The sequence below is a fragment of the Lotus japonicus genome, chromosome 2 (genome assembly GCF_012489685.1).
Source record: "Lotus japonicus ecotype B-129 chromosome 2, LjGifu_v1.2".
Taxonomy (NCBI): domain Eukaryota; kingdom Viridiplantae; phylum Streptophyta; class Magnoliopsida; order Fabales; family Fabaceae; genus Lotus; species Lotus japonicus.
Window position 1 is genome coordinate 93,989,746 of NC_080042.1, and position 16,813 is coordinate 94,006,558.

Sequence of the window (16,813 nt, forward strand, 5' to 3'; positions counted from 1 at the left end):
TTTTTAAGAGGATGTTTAGCAACTTTAGCAGGTACAGGATCAGGCAATATGGTACCAGAGGGAACAAAGCATTCATACAAGGATTTAGCTTTAGACACAGAAGGCTCATTTCTAATTGGTTTAGAATAGCCAATGCCATGCATTCCATTTCTGCTTACGCCATAGATCATTGAAGCCATTAAGCTTCTATCCACGCTTTTAGCTAGGAATCTTTGAAAAGACTTTTCATACTTAGATTCATTTCTACAATCAGAGGCATCACATGCAACAATTTCTTCTAACTTAGCAATCTGGTTCTTAAGCACAGAGTTAGAATTTACCAAGGCATGATTTTCATTTTTCAAATCAGAAATAATTTTCTCATGTTCAGAAGGAGTCTTGGAGACAGCAGATAAGTTCTTTTTCAACTTTTTATGCTTAGACAATAAAGAGTTATACTTATCCATGATATCAGACAAGGCATGTTTCAGTTCAGAGGTAGAGAAAGAAGCAAATACCTCATTTTCATCGTCTGAGTCAGGATCTCCTTCTGATTCTGAGTCAGAGTCAACAGCTTCCTTTGACTCTGCTTCCTTGTCTTTGACAATTGCCATGAGTCCTTGGACTTCACCATCAGAGTCAACATCCTCTGACTCTGATTCATCGAATGTCACCATCAGACTCTTCTTGGTCTTGAAGTGCTTCTTTGGCTTCTTGTCTTTCTTCAACTTTGGACAATCACTTTTGTAATGCCCAGATTCTTTGCATTCAAAACATGTGACTTCCTTGATTGAAGACTTCTTCTGGCCTGAGGACTCATACTTTCCTTTTGCCCTTCCAGAGCCTTTGAACTTGCTCTGCCTGTGCTTCCAGATGCGGTTGAGTCTCTTGGAGATCAGAGTCAGCTCATCTTCATCAGAATCTTCTGATGCTTCTTCAGATTCTTCTTCTTCAGCTTGAAGAGCCTTTGACTTCTCAACCTTAGCCTTTTCAGATTTGGATTTCAAGGCTATGGACTTTTTCTTCAGATCTTGCATCTCTGAGCGCTTCAGCTCATGGCACTTCAAAATGCTGATGAGTTCTTCTAAACTCATATTCTCAACGTCTCTCGTGAGCTCTATTGAAGTCACCAAAGGCATCCAACTTTCAGGAAGACACCTGATGATCCTTATGACATGATCTTTTGTTGTGTAGCTCTTGTTGAGAGGTCGTATGCCAGCTACAAGCAATTGAAATCTGGAGAACATTTCTTCAATGGACTCATTTGGCTCCATGATGAAGGATTCATACTTTTGGATCAAGGACAATGCCTTTGATTCTTTGACTTTCTTGTTTCCTTCATGAGACATCTTCAGAGAATCAAAAATGCCTTTAGCAAACTCACGATCTGTAATCTTCTGGTACTCCTCATAGGAAATAGCACTTAGAAGAATTGCTCTTGCTTTGTGATGTTGTGAGTACAGCTTCTTTTGATCTGCAGTCATCTCTGATCTTGGGATCTTCTTGCCATCTGTATCAACTGGACACTCATAGCCATCCACAATAATATCCCAGAGATCTGCATCGAAACCCAGAAAGAAACTTTCCAGTCTATCTTTCCAATATTCGAACCTTTGACCATCGAACATAGGAGGCTTTGCGTTGTAACCATCTCTTTGAGTTTCACTGGTGGTGGCAGCCATTGTTTTTCACACCGGCCCGGATCACTGAACACTGTTAGGTGTGGTAATCAGAACTTGCGCTCTGATACCAATTGAAGGTATGAAAAACGGTAGAAAGGGGGGGGTTTGAATAACGTTTTCAGAACAAGACTTCCACCTTAAAGATTTTGACAAATCTTTCGAGAACTTAAGTGCTAAAGATAAGAGATAGAAAAGCACACAAGTATTTTATCCTGGTTCACTTGATAAATCCCTCAAGCTAATCCAGTCCACCCGTTAAGGTGATTTCTTCCTTCTTATAATGAAGGCAATCCACTAATCAGATAATCGTTACAACTGCACTTGAAACCTACAAGTGACTAACAATACACTGACTTAGCTCTCACTAAGATTCACTCTCTTAGTCTTCTCTAGGATCCGATCAACCTTGATCTCCTAAAGGAATCACCACTAAGATTCACTCTCTTAGTCTTCTCTAGGATCCGATCAACCTTGATCTCCTAAAGGCAAACTATACAACTGTATATGAAGTTCTTGTTTACAAAGAAATTGCTTCTAAAAAGCTAATAGTAAACACAATGAATTTCAGATGAAAGAAGGCTTAGAATATTTTGAATATGTCTTGCGCGTGTATTGCTTCAACTTAGTTTCTTCGCCGCTTCTTTCAATCTTCAGCCTCTATATATACTCCAAGGATTAGGGTTGAGCGTTGCATGGGAAATGCTACCGTTGGAGGGCAGTTCTGGAAAATCCAGCTTCTGCTGTGGCTGAGAACGTTAGGTAGGTCGTCAGGAAGGTACACTTGCTTTTGTACTTGGATAGCGACTTGACCTTTTAACCTAGGAGACTTCTGATCAGAGGAATACTTCATATTGGAACTTGTGAAGCCGGTTGATCAGAGTCAGAGGGAAAGCACAGATCCTCTGACCATTGTATCTTCTGATTCTGAACTCAGAGGGAAGAACATGGCCTTCAGAGTTTCTTGCTTCTGGACTTCAGAGTTTCCACTATTCAGCTTCTGGATCTTCAGAGTCTTCTACACCATCAGAACATCTGAACCTTCAGTGTTTCTTGGTTATCAGAACTTCTGGATCTTCAGAGCTTCTAGCGACTGAGTCCACATCAGAGTTTGTATAGCTTCAGAACTTCTGAAGCTTTTCCACTGTTCATACTGAACATGGTGAATGCGAAAGCGTTGCTTGGGTCACTCTTTATACACAGTGCTTTTGATTTGTGTGAGATTGAGTTGAGGTCAGAGCCTGTAAATAGCACACTCAGAAAAACACGTTAGAGTACCACAATTGTTCATATCAAAAGGTTAACTTGTAATCATCAAAACATAGAGTTGTACTACTAGATCAAAACTTGATCTTACAATATGAAATAATTATTTATGCTCTCTTTCAGAAAGGTGACAATGATAAGGCAGAGAAGCTTCTCCGCCAAATGATTGCTAGAGGTCTATTGTAAGAGTAAAACTAGGTAAGATGCTTTTGAGCCTCACGTAAATTTTCTTACCAATGTATTGTCTCTACTTAATCTACTTTATTTATTTATTTTTGTATTAGTGATCATTGTTAGTGTTTCAGATAACAAACCTGTCAAACCTAGCTGAGACTTAAGTTTTTGGGAATGCTTATAGTTGACTCTATTTACTGCAAGCTATTAATAGTTGAACTTGAACTTTCTTTTGTTTTTAATTTCTCAAGGGTTTGTGTTCTTTTCATTTGTTATCCTAGTTTGCGAGCTGTTTTTGGCTTCTGGGTCTTGCTGTTTTTAGCATTTTCAAATTAATCAAGAATCATTGTTGTCTCATGTAGTTCAGGTTGGAGTCGGTAGCATTAAAATCTAGTAAACTACTTTTGTTTTCCTTTCAATCTGGGTTTCTATTACAAATATACTAGCAGAAGCAAGCTTGACATAGTTTTTTTTACAACCAGATTCTCCCCTTTGCATTATACATGATATTAAAGTAATGAGAGACTAAGGGCAGGTGGAAAGTGGACATAGGGTATTGAGAATTCACAAATGCAAAATGCTGAATGGCACAAGTCTAATCTGGCATGAAATCTCTCCCCTCACTGTCTCTTCTCATGTTCTGCATCTTGATTATTGTTAGAGAACACACATACATAAATGCAAAATGCTGAATGACACAAGTCTAATCTGGCATGAAATACAAGAATCTTTGCCTTCTCATGACACACTTTCTGTCAATATCTCTATCTCTTTGTTGTTTTGTTTTCCCTCCTCTAGTTACTCTTTGTTGTTTTGTTTTCCCTCCTCTAGTTACTCTCTCTTTTTTCCTCCCTTTCTCTTTTGTCCAGCTTTTGTTTTCCACTTCAGGTCACCATTCTCTCTTTGTTTTTCACAGTTTCTGTTCTCCTCTTCAAATTCAGACCTGTTGCAAACTTGCTATTAGCCTTTGTTTTCTTCCTCTTAATCTTAATTGGCTTAATGCTGTGGAAGGGCTTGGCAGAACAGAGGTTGTGTTTGTCTAAGGTATTAACCTAAGCTTTATAGAACTGGTTTATTCTATGCTACTGAATTTGAGGCTGTGGAAGAGCTTTCCGCGCCTGGATTGAGGAGCCCTGTGAGGGTTGAAGATTGAGTGGAAACATAAAAAGCAATGATTTTGCAGCATCAACACAACTAGATACTTTAAAGATGCCTTGAGGTCTTCACATTGAACTTTGAAGTACAACTCATTAGATTGGATGTACTTTGCCATCAAAACATTTCTCTTTCATGTTATTAGGGTGAATCAATTTAATAATTTTATCATTTTATGTAATTTAGCTCTGACTCTCTGGCTGGTATTCTTACTAGATCCTATATATGATGTTTCACGCATTTCTAATGGATGCATAAAATGTTTCTTGTATTGCTATAGATGCATGTGGAAATGGAGTTTTCTAAGCAGTGTTACTTTGGTTAACTTCCTAAACTGGATGTTGTCTGTTGGAACTCAATGATAGCAGGGTTCTCAATCAATTTTTTAGAACAAAATGCTTTGTCTTTCTTTACGTAGATGTGGCAGTTAGGGCTTCTTTCCTTCTAAGTTTTCTTTTGCTGCCATAGTTAGTTCTTGTGCAAAACTGTCTTCTTTATGTAAAGAACAAGAGATTCATGCTCAGATCATGAAAATTGGTTATTTACGTGACATGTTTGTGGGGAGTTCTCTTATTGAATTGTATTAAAAATGTGGCAATGTACCTGGAGCCATATGCTTTTTTCTGAAATGTTACCAGAAGAGAGCTCATGAATGATGTCCAAGTCACTTTGTCACACAAACAATAATCTTTTATTGGTTGGATATAAAGTCAAGAAATAAGATCACAATATAAGGCTCTATGAAACCAAACCCCCTAATTTTACAATGGGAGCTCTAATTATGGAGTGAAACAACCACCAAATTAATTATGGTTACTTTCATTGGTCTTAATTTCTTACATTCTCCTCCAGGAAGATGGTCAATAATTCTCTATGATAGCACTTTGATAACTATCAGAGGAAATCCAACTTATTGATTGCTTAACTGGTGTTTCATGTCGTCTAGTTGACATGTTTCAGAATTCAGATGCAAGAATTATAAAGTTTGAAAATCCTAGAAACTTTTTATGGAACACTTAATCCTAAAGTAATTCAAAGCATATACACTAAATTCTACAGATTTATCTAAAAACATTTGCAGGGATCAAAACTGATTCATCCTAAATTTAAATGGACTAAAAGCATATCCAGTCTTACAATATATTTATAAGGGTAAAGTTTAAAGAGTTTTTTTTTAATTTAAAGTTTAAAGAATTTGAAAATATTATATATATATATATATTATGTTGAAGATTGTTTTTTAATTTATAATTTAAAATGCAATGAAATAAAATAATTGTACAATAAGTGAGTATACTAAATTGTCAGTTTATCTGCATTTTGAGTGTAAAATATTTTTATACAGAAAGTCCAATAATTGAATGCACATATTCGAACACAGTTATATTAGATGTTTGTTCAAAAGAAATTTACACCGAAAATGCACAAACATTTAATTTGCATGCACCGACACTATAATAAGTTGAGTTTTACACATATCCAATCATATCTCTTTGTTTACCATTTTAAATATTTTTAAATTCAAATTTAATTATGACATGACAAAATGAAAAATTCTAATTAAATGATTGTGTAAAATATTTTTACTCTATTTGTGCATAATAATTAAACTCTAAACGAAGTCCAACCATATATATTAAATTTGGGATTCATTATTAATATTATTATGATGTTTTCTCATGAAATCATGCCATTGCTCTAAGTTATTTATTTTTGTTATCTTATAATGTGTTACAAGCTTTTATATTAAATCAAAATTAAATAAATATTGTTTTATTTGTTTGTTTCATATATATAACATTTGAAAAATAATGAGTAGGAAAATAACTTTGAAACCTAAATCGCTCTCAGTGTGTATCGTTGTTTCCTTTCGCACAACACACTTGTGTGTTCCTCCATTCCTAGGCTACAATGTTGTTGAGGTTCAGAATGTCTATGTTTCTGTCACTCTCAAGAAGCCTTCACTCTCACTCTCGTAATGCTCCTTCCAATTTCAATGTCGACGATGCAGTCTCCTTGTTCAATCGCATGCTCCACATGCATCCTTCCCCACCCATTATCCAATTTGGCAACAAGTGGAATTCAAGGGAATTATGCCCAACTTAGTCACTCTCAGCATCTTGATCAATTGTTATTGTCATCTACATCAAATTCCTTTCGCTTTTTCTGTACTCTGCAAGATTCTCAAGAGTGGTTATCACCCAAATACGGTCACCTTTACTACACTTATCAAAGGTCTCTGTCTTAATGGCTAGGTTCAGAGAGCACTATGCTTTCATGATGAGCTTGTAGCACAAGGATTCCAGTTGAACCAGGTTAGTTACGGGACCTTGATCAATGGGTTATGTAAAATGGGACATACAAGACCTGCATTGCAATTGCTCAGACAGATCCAGGGGAAATCGGCCCAACCTAATGTGGTAATGTACAACACAATCATTGATAGCTTGTGTAAAGATAAACTTGTAAATGATGCCTACAATCTATTTTCTGAAATGGTTACCAAGAGAATATCACCTACTGTTATCACTTACAATACTCTAATATTTGGCTTTTGCATTGTGGGTCAAATGGAAGCAGCGGTTTGTTTGTTAAATGAAATGGTATTGAAAAGCATCAATCCAGATGTAATTACCTTTAATACATTAGTTGATGCTTTATCCAAGGAAGGAAGGGTGAAAGAAGCCAAAAATGTGTTAGCTGTGATGATCAAAGAAGGGGAAAAACCTAATGTTGTTACTTATAATTCTTTGATGGATGGGTATTGCTTAGTTAAGGAAGTAAACAAGACCAAAGATATATTCAACACGATGACCCAAATGGAAGTGACTCCTGATGTTTGGAGCTATAGTATAATGATTAACGGATTCTGTAAGATTAAAATGGTGGATGAAGCCTTGAATCTCTTTAAGCAAATGCATTTCCAAAAGATAATTCCTATCATCGTGACTTACAATTCTCTTATTGATGGGTTGTGCAAATCTGGTAGAATCTCTGATGCTTGGGATCTTGTTGATGAGATGCATTGTAGAGGTCAACCCCCTGATGTAATAACATACAATTCTTTATTGGATGCTTTATGCAAAAGCCATCATGTTGACAGGGCAATTTCTTTGATCAAGAAAATCAAAGACCTGGGTATTTATCCAGATGTCTTCACATACAATATACTTATGGATGGACTATGCAAAGGTGGAAGAATTAAGGACGCAATAGAGGTTTTTCAAGATCTTAGTATCAAAGGCTATAGTTTAGATGTTTGTACCTATACAATTATAATTAATGGCCTTTGTAAGGATGGCTTGTTTGATGAAGCATTGACATTGATGTCAAAAATGGAAGACGACGGCTGCATCCCTGATCCTATAACTTACGAAACTATCATTCGTGCTCTCTTTGAAAAAGGTGAGAATGATCTAAGTTCCTTTCTTGACAGGATCTTCTTCTTCCATGCCTCACCCATGTTGAACCTTGCAAATCTTCATTCATCATCTTCCTCTAAGTACGTACAAATTGTATTATTTCTATTAATTTATACTATTTTAGGTAGCACATCTTAATCTGACTTAAGGTACCATAACAAGCATCATATTTTTTTCAACCTTTATTTTATTTTTATCTCTCATCTTCGTTAATCATATCACCTATTACATCTTATACATTTTCTCTCTTTTCTTTTTATTTCTCTCATACTTCCACCTTTATTCCAAACTTTTTCTTGAAATGAATGGCGTGGTGGACTCCAGATGAAATGAAAGTGTTCAACAACTCTTTCCCTTCACGGGTTCATTATATGTTTTTTGTCCCCACGCACTAAAATGGTTATAACTGATAACTGATAAATCAAGTTGCCCGTGTGTTTTTGGTTTTCCATCAAAGGCGTCGTTTTCCCTCCACTTTTCAGATTTTTGTTTTGTAATAGAAATATAGAATTACTTTTTAAGCCTTTAAAAACTTTCCTTTTTTGTGAAAAATTACTTTTAAAATGTCGTAAATCGTTTGAATAAATTTTTTCTACAAAAAAACAAAAGTTCATTTCGAGAACAACTTTTTTGAAGAAAAAGTAATTGTGCTATGATAAGATAGAGTATCCCATATTTAAACGACATAAACTCTTTAGAAAAATTAATTAACTATGGAAAATTTGCAACGTGCACGAATGGTTTATAGTATAACATAAGTACTTATATCATATATATTTAGGTTATAAAATTGAGGGTAAAGGGTGATATTAGTCCTTGTGTTTGTAAAAATGTTAGATGTTGGTCTCTCAGTCAAAAAACCGCCGATAACTGTATTATAAACCGCCACTAACTGTAAAAAAAATCGCCACTAATCGTCATTTTTTAGCTAAGGGACCAAAATCAAACACGTTTACAAACACATGGACTAATATGACCTTAACCCTAAAATTAAATTATATAAATAGTATACAATATTGTGATTAATTCTGTATAATTTAAATTATAGACTTCTGAAGGGCCTTTAAATAATTGTGATAAATGCAAGAGAACATCATCACCCGACACCAGATCAAAATCAAACACTTGGTGGTGGGAAGTAGTGGAAAGTGCGGTGGAGATGGAGGGTGTTATCCGGTACTCCGCCAACTACGCCGCTCTGACTCCGATCACCTTCTTGGAGCGCTCTGCCATTGTTTACCCAAACTCGCCTTCTGTGGTGTTCGATGACGTCACCTACACTTGGTCTCAGACCCATCAACGCTGCACCAAACTCGCTTCTTCCATTTCTCAGCTCGGTGTTTCACCCGGTGATGTGGTTCGTTTCAATCATCTTCTCCACTTTCCCAATTTTTTCTGTGATCGATTCTGCTTACACATGAGTAGCTTAGCTGCATTTTTGTACTGTGCATGATTTTGATTGTACTAGGCTCAGGGCTGTTCCTTTTCTCCTATTTGAAGAAACAACATGTACATGGTGTTAACTGTTATGTTCATGTTAGGTACAGAGGTTTTAACTAATTATGTCTTGGGGTGCTTGGTACACAACTGAATTATTTATCAAATAAATGCTCATTAACCAACTTATTCAAAGTAAGATCAAAAGTATATGTAGGTGTTAATGCTTATTCATGAGGTAATCAAAGGAGCTCATTAAAATGAGCTTATATGTTTTTTCGATGAATTAAAATTTCGGGTGAGGGGATGGTGACTCGGTCAGAGGCAGGGAAAACTGTCAGACTCAAAAAAGAGCTTATATGTAGATCATATATAAACTTATCCCAATGTTTACTTAAGTGTTTGTGCTAAAATTAGGCTTTAATAAGATCTTATAAACATCCTTATTGTGGAGTCCACTAATTATCATTGAAAAAGTAGGAAAGACTAGGGAGTAGGGAGAGAAAGTAGAGAGATAGTGACTGTTAAAATTGGAGTATGAACAAATCTGTTGTATGCCAATATCATTGTAATTTGGCCTGCTAAGCCCGTGTAGTTGATTCCTTCTCCTTATTATGAATTTGCACTCATTTGGACAGGTTGCTGTATTGGCCCCGAATATTCCAGCGATGTATGAGCTACATTTTGGTGTTCCAATGTCTGGGGCTGTTCTCTGCACGTTAAATACACGCCATGATTCAGCAATGGTTTCGGTGTTATTAAAACATTCTGAGGCTAGGGTCCTTTTTGTAGACTATCAGTTTCTTGATGTGGCTCAAGGAGCACTTGAAATCCTGTCAAAAGCAAACAACAAGCTTCCCCGTTTGGTCTTAATTTTGGAGTGTGGCCACCCAGCGCCTCACACTGATCATAGTTCTTCCTCTCCTGGAATGTTGATCTATGAGGATGTCATAGCTCAAGGGAATCTTGAATTTGAGGTGAGAAGGCCAAAGGACGAGTGGGATCCAATCTCACTCAATTACACTTCTGGAACTACATCTAGTCCTAAGGGTGTCATCTACAGCCACAGAGGCGCCTATCTTAATGCCTTGGCTACTGTTCTTCTCAACGAGATGAGGTCTATGCCAGTGTATTTATGGTGCGTTCCCATGTTTCATTGCAATGGATGGTGCCTCCCCTGGGGCATTGCTGCTCAGGGTGGCACTAATATTTGCCAAAGAAGTGTAACTTCTGAAGGGATATTTGACAATATTTTTAAGCACAAGGTAACGCACATGGCAGGAGCACCTACTGTCTTAAACATGATAATAAATTCACCACCTAAAGTACGGAAGCCACTGCCTGGAAAGGTTGAAGTGATGACAGGTGGTGCTCCACCACCACCTGATGTGTTATTCAGGATGGAAGAACTAGGATTTGTTGTGGCTCATTCATACGGTTTGACAGAAACTTATGGTCCAGGAACAATTTGCACGTGGAAACCAGAATGGAATAGCCTGCCTCGTGATGAGCAGGCAAAAATCAGGGCCCGTCAAGGAGTGCAGCATCTCGGATTGGAACAACTTGATATAAAAGATCCCCTGACAATGAAGAGTGTACCAGCTGATGCAAAAACCATGGGTGAGGTGATGTTCAGGGGCAACACTGTGATGAATGGATATCTGAAGAATTTGAAAGCAACACAAGATGCATTTAAAGGTGGATGGTTTAGGACTGGTGACTTGGGAGTAAAGCACCCTGATGGTTACATAGAACTTAAGGACCGCTCAAAGGACATTATCATATCCGGGGGAGAAAATATCAGCTCGATTGAGTTGGAAGGTGTGATTTTTAGTCATCCAGCAGTTCTTGAGGCCGCTGTAGTTGGGAGACCTGATAATTACTGGGGAGAGACACCTTGTGCATTTGTGACACTGAAGGAAGGGTATAGTGCTACAGCAGAGGACATAATACAATTTTGTCACAAGCGTTTGCCTCGCTATATGGCTCCTCGGACTGTGGTGTTTGCTGATCTGCCAAAGACATCAACTGGCAAGACACAGAAATATGTTCTGAGGGAGAAGGCAAAGGCCATGGGAAGTTTGTCTAAGAAGAACACCAGCCGATTGTAAAGTACAGTATTAAAGGAAAGAAATCGAATACAAGTTTTTAATGTTGCTTTCTTGTTGTAAATTCATTTTCGTATGCTTGTAATATATTTTTCTCTTTGCTGGAATAAAAACTTTCAGCAAATCAACTGGACATTTGGACTTGATTTTGTTTCCTCCTTTCAGCAAGTCAAATGTGTTAGCTGTCATGATCAAAGGAGGGGAAAAACCTAATGTGGTTACTTATAGTTCTTTGATGGATGGGTATTGTTTAGTTAATGAAGTAAACAAGGCTGAAGATATATTTAACACCATGACCCAAATGGAACTGGCTCCTGATGTTCAGAGTTATAGTATCATGATTAACGGATTATGTAAGATTAAAATGGTTGATGATGCCTTGAATCTATTTAAACAAATGCATACTGAGAATATAACTCCTGATGTTGTAACTTACAGTTCTCTTATAGATGGTTTGTGCAAATCAGGAAGAATCTCTGATGCTTGGGAGCTTGTTGATGAGATGCATTGTAGAGGTCAACCACCTGATGTGATCACATACAATTCTTTAGTGGATGCTTTATGCAAAAGCCATCATGTTGACAGGGCAATTTCTTTGATCAAGAAAATCAAAGACCAGGGTATTTATCCAGATGTCTTCACATACAATATACTTATGGATGGACTATGCAAAGGTGGAAGAATTAAGGACGCAATAGAGGTTTTTCAGGATCTTAGTATCAAAGGCTATAGTTTAGATGTTTGTACCTATACAATTATAATTAATGGCCTTTGTAAGGAGGACTTGTTTGATGAACCATTGACATTGATGTCAAAAATGGAAGACGACGGCTGCATCCCTGATCCTATAACTTACGAAACTATCATTCGTGCTCTCTTTGAAAAAGGTGAGAATGATAAGGCAGAGAAGCTTCTCCGTGAAATGATTGCCAGAGGTCTTTTGTAAGAGTAAACCATACTAGGTAAGATGCTTTTGGTCCAACTTAACTATACTTTTTCTTCCCAATCTACTCTCAATGACTCAATCTACTTCATCTCCTTTTTTTCCAGTCAATGGTCATGGTTCGTGTTTCAGATAACAGGCCAAGCTGGAACTTAAATGATTATTATTGGGAATGATTTATCTCTTATAGTTTGACTCTATTTACTAAAAAAAAATTAAAAGTTGGACTGGACTTTTCTTTTGTTGTTTATTTCTTTTGGTTTGTGTGGATTTCATTTGTTACCCTAGCCTGTGAGCTGTTTTTAGTTTATGAGTCTTGCTTTTTTGTCATTCTTAAATTTATTAAGAATCACTGGTGTCTGGTGTAGTAATGTGGTTCAGGGTGGAGTTGAGAGCATCAAATTTATTTGTTTTGTTTTTCAAATTGAGTTTCATCAAATTTATTTGTTTTGTTTTTCAAATTGAGTTTCAAGTATGAACATACTAGCATGCATAAGCAAGCTTGACAATGTTGATTTTAGACCAGATTCTCTCCTTTGTGTTGGACATGATGTTAAAGTAATGCAGTAAATAAATAATGCAGGAAAACAGGTACATGCAATTTCTCAGAAATTTGGATTGTATGTTGATGTGTTTGTACTAGTAGCCTTATCAACTTGTTCTCGAAATGTGGGAAAATGGAGTTGTCGAATGCAATGCTAGCAGGGTTCTCAATCAATTCCCTAGAACAAAATGCTTCGTCTTTCTTTAAGTAGATGCAGCACTTTGGCTTCTTTGTTATCTTTTGCTACCATAATGAGTTCTTGTTCAAAACTGTCTTCTTTATTTAAAGACGAAGAGATTCATGCTCAGATAAAAAAAAATGGTTATGTAGATGACATGTTTGTGGAGGGGGGAGTTCTCTTATACAACTGTATTGTAAATGATGTAGGTGGAGCAGATGCTTTTCGATATGATGCCTGGTAAAAATTACTTGGACTGAAATAATACACAGTTATGCACACAATGGATATGGTTATGACTTACGGGGCTGTGTGCCTCTATAAGGACATGCTTTTATCTTGTGAAAAACAGGTTGGTATTACTTTTGTTGTTTTAACTGCTTCTGCCCACTTGGCATTGGTTGATGAAGGACTTGAAATATTCGATGCAACGCTGCAAAAAAAAATCAACTAATAGACATTACTCAATGAGGAAATACAGACAAAAGCCCTTCTTTAATACCAATAGTAATATTTCAAGGAGACAAATCCCACATACATATAAGAAATCAAGAGTTTACAGATCTTGTACTTAGTTCAATACTTCAATCTTAATCTGAGAAAATCATTTTTATCAATTCAATTTTGCTGTTATTTAATTATTTTGGTTTCTGATTCTCTATTCTCTGCATGTATGGCTGCAAAGGCAGCATTTGTGAGCTTCTATGAGACACTGAGATTTGAATTGAAAGACAAGGTTGGAATAACGATAGCAACACATGGTTGGATTGGAAGTGAGATGACGCCCAACAAGATCATGCTAGCGGAGGGTGCAGACATGCAGTGGAAAGAAGAAAGAAGTAAATCCATATAATATGGTGCTTTCATTTTCATTTGTGCAAAGCATGTCAATGAATTCCTGATACTTGGTTGATTTTGGTTCATGTATGTAGACTATACTTGTTATAGGTTTTTTTTCATATTTGGTCTGGATTGATAGCATATTTAAATGTTTGTTTGATAATAATATTATTACATCAATCAACAAAATTATTTGTGAAGAGGTTGTAAGAAAATTCTAGTGTTGCAATAATAACAATATATATTTATATTAGTCAATGATAAAAAGTTGTTTTGATTTGTTAAAAAAATGAATCATAATAAATAAAAGTAGAAAACACACGAGCCTTACTTTTCCTCTCTTCATTTATTTTTCTCCCTTCAATAAGCCAAAGCATTAAGCATGCATAAAACAATATGAATTATTGATATGAGGAAGAAAATAAAAAGGAAGTAAAGTTGAATGATTGGATAAATAAATTATGCTGACTGCTCACCAACTCCTTTCCTGTCTTGTCAGCTTCTTGGAGCAAACAGCCACTGAAGATGGAGGGTGTTATGCAGTGCTCCGCTAACTATGTCCCTCTGACTCCGATCACCTTCTTGGAGCGTTCTGCCATTGTTTACCCGAACTCACCTTCTGTGGTGTTCAGTGACGTCACCTACACATGGTCTCAGACTCATCAACGCTGCACCAAACTCGCTTCTTCCATTTCTCAGCTTGGTGTTTCACCCGGTGATGTGGTTTGTTTCAATCACCTTCTCCACTTTCCAATTTTTTCATAAGCTTAACCAAACATCTTACAGTATAAAATAAGCTCTTCCACAAGTGCTTATTTGATAAGTTTTTTAAATAAGTTCCAAAGAGCTTGTATGTCGTTATAAGCACTTATTCATAAGCTAATAAAAGAACTTATAAGGTAGGTCATGAACTATTTTTCGTAAGCTTAACTAAACATATGCTATAAAATAAGCTTAAATAAACTCTTCTAAAATGATCGCTTATTGTTGAGTCCACTGATTATATGTTGAAAAGTTCTCTTTGAAAAAAATCAGTTGTGTGGCAGTATCATTCTAATTTGGTCTGCTAAGCCTGTGTATTATGAATTTGCACTTATTTGGACAGGTTGCTGTATTGGCTCCTAATATTCCAGCTATGTATGAGCTACATTTTGGTGTTCCAATGTCAGGGGCTGTTCTCTGTACTTTAAATACACGTCACGGTTCAGCAATGGCTTCATTTTTACTAAAACATTCTGATGCCAGGGTCCTTTTTGTAGACTATCAATTTCTAGATGTGGCTCAAGGAGCACTTGAAATCCTGTCAAAAACAACCACCTACCTTCCCCGTTTGGTCTTAATTTTGGAGTGTGTTCATCCATCACCTCACACTGATCACAGTTCTTCCTCTCCTGGAATGTTAATCTATGAAGATCTTATAGCTCAAGGGAATCTTGAATTCGAGGTGAGAAGGCCAAAGGATGAGTGTGATCCAATCTCACTCAATTACACTTCTGGAACTACATCAAGTCCTAAAGGTGTCATCTATAGCCACAGAGGTGCTTATCTTAATGCCTTGGCTACAGTTCTTCTTAATGAGATGAGGTCTATGCCAGTGTATTTATGGTGTGTTCCCATGTTTCATTGTAACGGATGGTGCCTCCCCTGGGGAATTGCTGCTCAGGGTGGCACCAATGTCTGCCAAAGAAATGTAACTGCTGAAGGGATATTTGACAATATCTTTAACCACAAGGTAACACACATGGCTGGCGCACCTACAGTCTTGAACATGATAATAAACTCACCTTCTGAAGTCCGGAAGCCACTTCCAGGAAAGGTGGCAGTGATTACCGGTGGTGCTCCACCGCCACCGGATGTGTTTTCCAGGATGGAAGAACTAGGATTTATTGTGGCTCATGGATATGGTTTGACAGAAACTTATGGTGGCGCAACAATTTGCACATGGAAACCAGAATGGGATAGCCTACCTCGTGCAGCACAAGCAAAGATAAGGGCTCGTCAAGGAGTGCAGCATCTTGGATTGGAACAAGTTGATGTAAAAGATCCTCTGACAATGAAGAGTGTACCAGCTGATGCAAAAACTATGGGTGAGGTGATGTTCAGGGGAAACACTGTGATGAATGGATATCTGAAGGATCTGAAAGCAACACAAGATGCATTTAAAGGTGGATGGTTTAGGTCTGGTGACTTGGGAGTAAAGCATCCTGATGGTTACATTGAACTTAAGGACCGCGCAAAAGACATTATCATATCTGGGGGAGAAAATATCAGCTCCATTGAGTTGGAAGGTGTGATTTTTAGTCATCCAGCAGTTGTTGAGGCTGCTGTCGTTGGGAGGCCTGATGATTACTGGGGAGAGACACCTTGTGCATTTGTAAAACTTAAGGAGGGTTATAGTGCTACGGCAGAGGAAATAATACAATTCTGTCACAAGCGTTTGCCTCGCTATATGGCTCCTCGGACTGTGGTGTTTGCTGATCTGCCAAAGACATCAACTGGCAAGACACAGAAATATGTTCTGAGGGAGAAGGCAAAGGCCATGGGAAGCTTGTCTAAGAGGAACACTAGCCGATTGTAAATCACATTTGAAACAAAAGGAAAGAAACTGAATGCTTATCCTTAATGCTATGTACTTTCTTGTTGTAAATTCATTTTCATATGCATTTAGTATTTGTCTCTTTTCCATGAATGGAAAACATGCAGAAACTCAACTGAACATTTGAACTTGATTTTATGTTTGCCTTTTTCACTAAAAGAGTTTAACTATATTTATAAAAAATGGTTATTCTCTTAAAGCCTTCCTAAAAAGAAATGGAGTAAACTGCTAAATTGGTCCTTCAATGCTATTACCCTATTAACCTATCAAAAAATGTAATATTGATTTTTTTCTTTTCTTTTCTTTTCAAATTCACCTTTTTGTGAGCAACTTCACAGGTTATTTACTGTGTGGAAGTCGGTTTTAACACTTAGAGATAATAATAAAACTATTAATGATGGTAGAGATAAATTACTTAAAACATGTTATCCAAGCTCAGGATTAAATTTGTATTATTTTATAATCTGGTCCTTATTTATCTATTTATAAAAT

The 16,813-nt window shown here is 36.8% G+C and overlaps 2 protein-coding genes, 1 long non-coding RNA gene and 1 pseudogene across 3 annotated transcripts; all 4 read left to right on the forward strand.

Annotated features, from left to right (window-relative positions):
* Nucleotides 1-3,019: 3,019 nt before the first annotated feature.
* Nucleotides 3,020-4,803, forward strand: LOC130741278 (uncharacterized). Its single transcript, XR_009020355.1, has 2 exons — nucleotides 3,020-3,122; nucleotides 4,534-4,803. It is a non-coding gene; the product is annotated as an uncharacterized LOC130741278 (long non-coding RNA).
* A 1,539-nt stretch (nucleotides 4,804-6,342) lies between these two features.
* Nucleotides 6,343-13,201, forward strand: LOC130737326 (uncharacterized; annotated as a pseudogene).
* LOC130741280 (butanoate--CoA ligase AAE1-like) lies at nucleotides 8,751-11,456 on the forward strand. The gene is made up of 2 exons (XM_057594129.1): nucleotides 8,751-9,032; nucleotides 9,751-11,456. The coding sequence occupies exons 1-2, from the start codon at nucleotides 8,835-8,837 to the stop codon at nucleotides 11,221-11,223; spliced, it is 1,671 nt and encodes a 556-aa protein (XP_057450112.1). The 5' UTR covers nucleotides 8,751-8,834; the 3' UTR covers nucleotides 11,224-11,456.
* Nucleotides 13,202-13,536: 335 nt separating the features above from the next.
* Nucleotides 13,537-16,454, forward strand: LOC130741279 (butanoate--CoA ligase AAE1-like). The gene is made up of 3 exons (XM_057594128.1): nucleotides 13,537-13,724; nucleotides 14,225-14,448; nucleotides 14,831-16,454. The coding sequence occupies exons 1-3, from the start codon at nucleotides 13,559-13,561 to the stop codon at nucleotides 16,301-16,303; spliced, it is 1,863 nt and encodes a 620-aa protein (XP_057450111.1). The 5' UTR covers nucleotides 13,537-13,558; the 3' UTR covers nucleotides 16,304-16,454.
* The last annotated feature ends 359 nt before the right edge of the window (nucleotides 16,455-16,813 follow it).